A 9,805-nucleotide genomic window follows, 5' to 3' on the forward strand; every position below is an offset into this window, starting at 1 on the left:
GTCACAACTAACTGTTTATACTGAGGAATTGCACGTGCCGACCTATATTATTTCTAACATTGAACACAAATCGTACAAAGATTTGTGTTCTGATCACGCAGTCTCTTACAAGATGAAAAAGGGTGAGATGCAAGTCAAATTTGCACAGATCACGGTTAAGCTGTTTCTTAGTTTGAACAATGACAGAGAATATATATACCAATCTATCTGATGGCATGTGTTCAACATTCTAGACGTTCAAACTGCTGGTATGAAAATCCCACTTCAAATGGGAACTCCATTCGGTTGTAACCGTATACCGTAATAATAACCTTGCCAGTTTCTCTAGCAATAGCTTCCTTAGCACATCTCTTTTAATAGCAAGACAAGATGCCCCCTCCGTTAAGTTTAACGATTATCAAATAGTTGTTGCTTTATTTTGCAATGTAACACTGTATATCTTTATAATGTGAACCAAACCGAGGAGAGTAGAAAATGACAGAAAAGGGAGGATGTTTCTAAATATGATGAATTATTCGAGGTGAGATACAAATCAAAGTCAGTTGTAACTATCTAACTGAATGCCGCTACTGTCATTCCAAATAAAGTCTGTACTGTCTTAACATTCCTGGCCAAAATGAGGGATGAATAGAAACAAAGATGAGTGTAGTAGAGACAAATAGTAAGTTACTTGTATGCTCTTCTTGTTCATAATAAGACGGAATCCTTACTCTTGTATCCCATTTACTTGAAGCTTTTAAAAAAAATGATACACAATATATCTGATGCTTGCATGCTTTTCAATTTTACTGAATGAGTGTTATGCTTTTTAACGGACTCGGAACTGAATGTTCCACTGGATCAGGCAGGTAGCATTGTGAGTAGGTCTTGTCTAATCACATTTATCTTCTTATAGTATGATGCTTGCTTCCATATACAAGAGATCCAAAGTGGTCGGACCCTCCCCCGGACCCTGGCAAGTTGCCCTTTATAGTATGATGCTTGCTTCCATATATTTCTAATTTCAAAATAATTATTGCTTGCTGGAGTGGAGATTCAAACCATCTCCATGTTCCTTGCCTATTTGGCGTTTTCCACAATGATTCTTTAGCACATATTTTGTACTGTAACCCAAGATACCCTTTTGTCGTGATCAAAATTGTGGAAAGTGTGCTTAAACAACGATCGAAGCAGAAATGAGAACCTTTCTACACTAAGATTATGGGGAAATGACCATGAATTCTAATTTCTGCATTAAATATATGCACATATCTGGAAGTTGCATTTCATATATGTGTATCATGTACAGCTAAGTAGAACAAAATAAATTGGTTTTCGAATTTCCAATGTAAAAAATTGATCTGCAAAAATGTGTCATTTGGTATGCCATAACTTATAAAATGTATCTTCTCTACAGCATCTTGACTGGACCCTGCGCAAGCGGGAGCTACATGCACCAGGTTGCCCCTTTTTAATGGAGAATAATTCTAAATACAATGAATTATTCTAGGTGAGATACAGACCAAGTCAGCTGTAACTATTTGACTGAGTTCTGCTATTGCCATCGAAATAAAGTCTGTCCTGTCTTAACATGCCTGGCCAAAATGAGGGGTGAATGGAAACAAGTGAGCATGTAGTGGAGAGAGACAAATAGTAAGTTACTAACCTCTTTGCTCTTCCTGTTCATAATAAGGCGGAATCTTCAATTGAAGCTTTAAAAACTTCGATACACAATATATCTGATGCTTGATTGCTTATCAATTTTTTTGAAGATTGTTTTGCTTTATATCGGACTCAGAACTGAATGTTCTATTGGATCAGGCAGGTAACATTGTGAGTAGGCCTTCTTACCTGTTTACTTTTCTGATCAGCTGCGTTCATGTAAATGGGATAGCTCCAACTCTTGTTTCAAGATTGAGTTGTACGCTGAAATTGCATTCTTGTAAATATGGGTTACTTCTCAAATCTGAGAAATTTAAAAACCAATCCTCATTGCTGACTGACGGTGTGTATATAGTAATGGTATATGAAGATGAACTAGGCAAACAAATAGCTTTTACCTTTGAAATATCAAGCTCTAATCTGAAAAATTACAATTGCCAAATGCTGATCATTAACTTTGTCCTTTAAAACCAAAAACCTACTGTATGCACACACAAAAAAAAATCATACTACTGTTGTTTGTTTAGTATTCATAATTTAAACATTGACAGAGTAGAAATGATGACTTGTAGCAAGGATGATGTGGATTATGATGAACAACAATTTACTACTTTTATCTCACGGCACATACAATATTCCAAACCTTGTAGTTATTTATTCCCCACTTTCCACATGAGTACTGAAATCAAAATTCAATATCGAATCAATTCGAATGCCCGTTACGTTGTGTCATACATTGTAAATGACCTTGTCAGTTGTGATAATCATGAGTTGCAACAGTGTTAGTTGTGTTTTTATGTCCTGTTTTTATAGTATGATGATTGCTTCCATATGTTTCTAATTTCAAAATAGTTGTTGCTTGCTGGAGTGGAGATTGAAACCGTCTCCATATTCCTTATCTATTTCTGCGGTTTCCACAATGGTTCCTTGGCACATATTTTGCAATTTAACACAATACATCCCTTTTTTGTGAACATAATTGTGGAAAGTGTGCTTAAAGAACGACCGAGACAGAGACAGAAACGAGGACCTTTCTAATCTAACATTCGGCAAAAAAATGACCGTGAATTCTGCGGTTATCTTACTGGAAATGGACCACTGCTTTGATATGTCTTCATGTACTCTATATATGTTCACACAATTAAAGATTTTCGCATTAAATATATGCACATATCTGGAGGTTGCATTGCATATATGTGTATCATGTATAGCTAAGTAGAACAAAATAAATTGTTTTTCAAGTTTTCAAGGTTGAAATGTTTAGATCATTTGGCATGGCATCATTTATCTGAATGTATCTTCTATACAGTATCTTGATGGGAATGTTCAGATCATTTAGCCCTATAAGTAAATCTGTCACTAATCATTCTCGGATTTTTTTTTATAAATATAATGAATTATTCGAGGTGAGATACAAACCAAGTCATTTGCTACCATCTAACTGAATGCCGCTACTGCCATCCAAATTAAGTCTGCCCTGTCTTTAACATGCCTAGCCAAAATGGGGAGGAGCATACAGGTTAGTGACATGCTATTTGTCTCCACTGCATTCTTTGTGAACATAATTGTGGAGCGTGTGCTTAAAGAATGACCAAAACAGATATGAGAACCTTTCTACTCTTACATTCTGGGAAAAGATTTGCAAGTTTTGCGGTTATCTTACTTGAAATGGACCACTATTTTCAGATGTACACTATATGTTCACACAATTTTAAAATTTATGCAGTAAAAATATGCACATATCGAGAGGTTGCATTACATATGTATCATGTACATCTAAGTAGAATAAAAGAAATTTGTTTTCGAATTTTCAATGTCAAAAATTGAGCTGCAAAAATGGGATGCCCATTAGTTTGCTAGACATGTATCATTTGGCATGCCATCATTTATTTAAAATGTACTGTATCTTCTATACAGTATCTTCATGGGAATGTTTGCATCATATTTAGCCTAAAAATAAGTAAACGTATCACTAATTTTGAGTATCATGCACCTCATCACAGTATACTGGTCATGTATTTGTGTGAGTTCTTAAAAATGGATGGCTGGTATAGTTATATCACCACCCCTTGTGCTCCAGCCAACCGCTGGTTTCAACGAGTGATATAATTATGTAAATCCAGTTCTTTCTGACTTAATCTTCTTGCCGGCCTAAATTTCACTGAGTCTCAGTTGGAACACATGGAATTTGACATAAATTTGTTCTATTCCTGCTAGAATTTTGGAAAATTCCGTTGTTTTAAACAAGGATTTAATAGTCAGGGAACTCTAAGCCATTTGCTCATTAGGAAAGGCAGGGGTATACTATTTTTGAAAACATAACTATACATTATGAACCCCCGCCCTGCATAAGTTGCTAAGCCCGAATACAATATCACTTGAGAGGAAAATCAACATTAAAGCCACAAAAAATGCAAAGGAAATAAACTAAGGCGTACTACAAAGCAGTGGAGGAAATTAAGCTCTGAACCAACGGCTATAAATACCTGACCACCCTGTTGGCACCATCCAGAGAAGCACAGAGTTTCAAATCACACTGCTGCCTTCTCCCCCCACCATGGCTGCCATGTGGTCTCCAATCATCGCTCTCCTCTTGCTCCTGCTCCCACTCGTGCCGTCCTCCTCCTCCGCCATCACGCTCCCGCTCCATGGCAACGTCTATCCTGTCGGGTATGTATGTTTCTCTGATCATTACATGGCAATTGACAAGCTTTGATCGTCCTTCTCAGGCTTGAAGTTTTCTTTCTCCGTATATTTGACACGCTTTTCTGTACCACTGCAGCCACTACTATGTTACGTTGCAGATTGGTAAACCCCTGAAGCACTACTTCTTGGACATCCACACCGGAAGCAACCTCACCTGGCTGGAGTGTCAGCACCCGCACCTCGGCTGCCAGCACTGCACCCAGGTAACAACACTCAATTCTGTGATATCACATACAGTACTATCTTACAACTGTAATATTTGTGTTTGATGCCAAGTGTTCTGTTCTGTCCAAGTTCATTGGCAAAAAATGTACTGCAATCTTGGCATGATCTTTGCTTTCGTGCTTGATTATTCCAGGGGCATAAACACTCATATTACTCGCCAAAACTTAGCAACTTGAAGGTGGGATGTCAACACATGTACTGTGTTGCACTGCGGAAAGACCTGCCAGGTATTAACCCTCAATGCCCCATCAAGGAGCCACATCAATGCCACTACAAAATTCGATACCTCGATGGGACGACAGAAGGTGTTCTCTCCCTTGACAAGATCTCTGTCGGGGGAAAGGAAAACAATATTGCGTTAGGGTAAGAACTAACCATTCACCGTCTGTTCAGTGCTTACTGGACTTGGATGTTGATGATTTTTCACCTTTCGTTTTACGCAGATGTGGATACAACCAGCACCCACGGAAACCATCGCCCGTACATGGCATCCTTGCCCTTGGGATGGGAACGGTGGGTTTTGTCCCGCAACTCAAGTTGCAGAAGATGATTTCCAAGAACATCATTGGGCATTGCCTTGGCAAGGATGGAGGGGGCTACCTCTTCTTTGGGGACAAGCAGTTTGGCTCGGAAGGCATAACCTGGGCACCCATGAGAAGATACGAGTAAGCACTATTGCTTATCAATTTCAAGAGCTTGTTTGTGATCATTAGTTGATGAAGTTTGGGGTGCCAATTTCAGTTTTTGGTTTTTGCTCCCCTGTTAGCCTTGCATAACTGTAATAAGTATCTAGTAATATGTATGTGTCGAAAGGGGTTGTATAGTTAGAAAACGATTTGTTGATACTTGTTTTCTTTTCACTTGGTTCTAAACATTATACAACACCATTTGTTGCAGACTTTTCTACTCACCTGGTCAAGCAAAACTACACCTAGACGGACAGCCAGAGCCTATATACAAGCATGGAGTGAATGCTGTCTTTGACAGTGGTTCCACCTACACCTACATACCTGCCCGGATATACAATCCCTTTGTTCATACGGTATTTTATCGAACCGCAGTGCATCATGGTGCCCATGCATTTGGACAGACACGGGACATTTAAGTCATGGCATTTGGATCTTGCAGGTGAGACATATGATCGGCAGTTCACACCGCGAGGTGCATGATCATGACCTGCCACATTGCTGGAAATTCAAATCTATCGACGAGGTTAAGAGGTTGTTCAAGCCACTGTCATTGCAGTTTGACAACAAAATTGCCATGCATATCCCTGCTATGAACTACCTCATCCACACGGTAAACGTTTGATGACTCAATTGACTGCAAAGAGTGAAACGGCAAATTACAAAAGCTAACATGTCCTTACAAATTTGTGTCAGAGAAGCAATAATTGGTGCCTGGCCATCCTCAACGGAACACACGTTGGTGAAGACCGACGGATCTTGATTGGAGGTCTGAACTTGACAAACATGTTCCATTTTCTGAAACTAGTGCACCAGGCATACATGTTTGTAATGATCTCCATTTTGATCTTTTGTTTTGCAGACGCTACAATGCGGGATATGCTTGTGATATACGACAATCAGGATGGTAGGCTGGGATGGGTTCACCAACAAGAGTGCACCAGGCCTCATCCTGCTTCGCGTCTCTGAGTAAAGTTTGCATGGAGATACATATTGGTAAAAGATAGAGATGGGCTTGGGAGTAGGCTAGGGGTCATAACTCTTAGCAAGAATGAAGTGATGTTGATAGAGCTTGTATGATCCTCTTGCTCATAATAAAATGGAGTTCTTTGGTTGCATTCCTGCTTGTCTATGTTTATCTGAACAATCTGAACAATCTAAAGCTGACATGCCAACCTAGTTTTACAAGGAGGTAAAGCAGAAAAGGGAAAAAGCTTACATATTTTCACATTCCTGACTTTTTCTTGCAACCGGAGAGCATAGCTACGTTCAGTTTTCTTACATTTTTTGCTGCCATGTGCGACTGTACCCACTTTGTGCCCATGCGCTCTTGTGTTTTCAGTGAAATCTCCGTTTCAGGTGGGGTGCTTCCCCACGGTTGCCGTTTAAGGAAAAAAAAACAGTTATAGAATACCTCATCGCCAGAATTACTCAGAGGACATGAGTGAGAACGAACAGTTAGGAGTGAGCAATCGAACAACTCGGAGGGTGACCCGTCGATTGCATCTATCAGTAGAACCACCTTCATCCCCCAGACTCCTGAAATCTCACAAAATAGATAGAGGGATGGACGAATAAATGTAGGAATAGAGATAGTGATAATGATAGATTTTCATCATATCAAATCTTATGAATTAAACAATCCATATTAAAAAAAATTGCGGAACCCTAATCCTCCAAAATTCATACAAAAATTGTTCATAAACATGATAATATTTAAAATCATGTTATTCTAAAATCTCAAGGAGCCACTAACATGGTAAGTACCAAAATTTGAGCCATTTGAAGTCACGTGATCGGATTATTTACCACCTCATGTAGCTTTATTTTTTCTTATTATTTATTTTCTAGCAACCAAGCAGGCAAAACAGGCTCGCTCCATCTGTATAATGCACCTTGTGGACAAATTGAATCTCCATCACCCCTTATTATATGGAGCTAACCCAACATTAACACAGACAAGTATCAGCTTGGTACGGGCGTATGGCTTCAAACCGAGAGCTCCTGCTCGACACCCAAGAAGGCCCATAGCGTGGCCGAGCCCCATGAAAGAAAGAAAAGTTTTTCAGTCACTTATAGATGGATTGCAGGTTGACTACACAAAATTCCAGGAGGGGTTTCTGCAAAATAGCATAAAGGACGGTCAAAACCGCTTAGTACTTAGTTCTTAACATGCGCTTTGTCGAAAGAGAGATGTTATGTCAACAAGTAGAGCCTGGTGCTTTGTGGCGATCAGATGCACAAAATGATGAAACGAGCTATCTTCAGAGATCTACCTCTGTTTAACCAGTGTACCGCCTATGGTCATGAACTCATGACGCTCGGTCAATTAGTGTAGGGCACATGGTCATGATCACATTTTTGAAAACTCACGAACATTTTTAAGCTTTTGCATGACTGGACTCAACATGGGCTCATGATTCCCGTCGCAAAGTACAAAAGGCATATCCTAGCAGCGGGATCCCCTGTCACGGACTCACGGTGCCCGAGGCGGAGGTGGTGGCGGGCCCCGCCGGCGGCACGCAGCGCCTCGTCGCCGTCGATCGTGAGCAAGCACTAAAGAAAATGGTACGTACAAGGTCGCTACCTTGGTGAGCAAGAACCCCATGTGTCAACGGATCCCACCGTTGCTAGTGCACTCTGATTCAGAGTCGAGTCGACATGTCGTTTAATTTATATCCCCTATGCCTGATTGCCTGTGCTTCTGTGATGATAGTACACAAACTTGTACTAGCAGTAATCTTTATGCCTGCTTGGTTAAAAAACTCGAACGGTTCCCCGCATATCATACGTAGTAATCACCAAAGCATCGCATTCTATGCATGCAAGGCTGCTGTGGTGGGCTCATTATGAACGGTGGCAACAAAGCATGGTCGCATTGCTTTCGTCGGAATTATTTGTCGCATAAATGAATAAAAATAAATGCTTAGAACTAAAGCGCGTCTAAATACATCCATTTGTCCGACAAGAAATTTCGAACAAAGTGAATACTACGTAGTATGTTGCTGCCTGCAGATAATTTTTCCACGGGTGAACTGATGGGCCACGGACTATTGATCGTCAACTGCCGGTACGGTCCTTCGTGACGGCAACAACAACATCATCTTTCCGTCGCTTTTCTCATGCAGGAATGTCTTGGTATCGAAAGTTTGTGCTTGCATGAAAGGGTTATACTGTAGCATAAAGGACGGGCAAAAACGCTTAGTACTTAATTCTTAACATGCGCTTTATCGAAAGAGAGATGTTGTGTCAACAAGTAGAGTATGATGCTTTGTGGCGATCAGATGCACAAAATGATGAAACGAGCTATCCTCAAAGATCTACATGTGCTTAACCAGTGTACCGCCTATGGTCATGAACTCAGGACGCTCGGTTAATTAGTGTAGGGCACATGGTCATAATCACAAATTTTTTAAACTCACAAACATTTTTAAACTTTTGCATGACTGGACTCAACATGGGCTCATGATTCCCATCGCAAAGTACAAAAGGCATATCCTAGCAGCCGGATCCCTTGTTACTGTGCCCGAGGCGGAGGTGGTGGTGGGCCCCGCCGGCGGCACGCAGCGCCTCGTCGCCGTCGATCGTGAGCAAGCATTAAAGAAAGTGGTACGTACATGGTCACTAACTTGGTGAGCAAGAACCCCTGTGTGTCAACGGATTCCACCGTTGCTAGTGCACTCTGATTCAGAGTCGAGTCGACATGTGGTTTAATTTATATCCCTATGCCTGATTGCCTGTGCTTCTGTGATGATAGTACACAAACTTGTAGCAGTAATCACCAAAGCATCGCATTCTGGGCATGCAAGGCTGCTGTGGTGAGCTCATTATGAACGGAGGCAAGAACAGAGCACGGTCGCATTGCTTCCATCCTTGATTATTTGTCACAGAAATAGATAAAAACAAATATATCTACAATTAAAATACATCTAGATACGTTCAATCCTCCAAGAAGTAATTCCGGACGGAGTGAGTACTACGTAATACGTATCTGCTTGCAGATAATTCTTCCACGGATCAACTGATGGGCCACGGACTATTGATCGTCGAGCATGTGCGGGTACGGTCCTTCGTGACGGCAACAACAACATCATCTTTCCGTCACTTTTCTCATGCACGAATGTCTTGGTATCGAAACTTTGTGCTTACATGGAAAGGTTATAGGTCGCTATTCAAAGAACAGAGCTTTCTATACATCCGAAGGTGGATTCTCTTGCAACAGGAAACATGGTCAACGATGAGAATATGGACAGATCAAACTTTGCTTCCTTGGTGGGAGAGATCAAGCATATGAGGAGTCTTCGTAGAACTTGTGTTTCCCATGTTACTCGTAGCCAAAATACTGTTAGTAATTTTTTGGCTAAGTGTGCTAGAACTGAAGGTAGAACTGTCCTCTAGTTGAACTATGGTCTTCCATAGGCACTACTCGTTAATCTTTGTAATTCAGATTGTAAAGTTGTTGCAACTTGAGTAATACTTCATCCGTTTGAAAATACTTGTCATCAAAATGGATAAAAGGAGATGTATCTAAAAATATATACTTGGTG

General features: G+C 40.5%; 1 protein-coding gene across 1 annotated transcript; it reads left to right on the plus strand.

Moving 5' to 3' along the window:
* Window positions 1-1,158: 1,158 nt before the first annotated feature.
* LOC123094568 (aspartic proteinase Asp1) lies at window positions 1,159-6,474 on the plus strand. The gene is made up of 8 exons (XM_044516542.1): window positions 1,159-4,311; window positions 4,424-4,550; window positions 4,706-4,935; window positions 5,016-5,237; window positions 5,470-5,614; window positions 5,701-5,871; window positions 5,955-6,027; window positions 6,121-6,474. Exons 1-8 carry the CDS (start codon window positions 4,199-4,201, stop codon window positions 6,225-6,227), a joined length of 1,188 nt encoding a protein of 395 aa, XP_044372477.1. The 5' UTR covers window positions 1,159-4,198; the 3' UTR covers window positions 6,228-6,474.
* The last annotated feature ends 3,331 nt before the right edge of the window (window positions 6,475-9,805 follow it).

This window comes from Triticum aestivum, chromosome 4B, assembly GCF_018294505.1.
Source record: "Triticum aestivum cultivar Chinese Spring chromosome 4B, IWGSC CS RefSeq v2.1, whole genome shotgun sequence".
In the NCBI taxonomy this organism is placed as follows: domain Eukaryota; kingdom Viridiplantae; phylum Streptophyta; class Magnoliopsida; order Poales; family Poaceae; genus Triticum; species Triticum aestivum.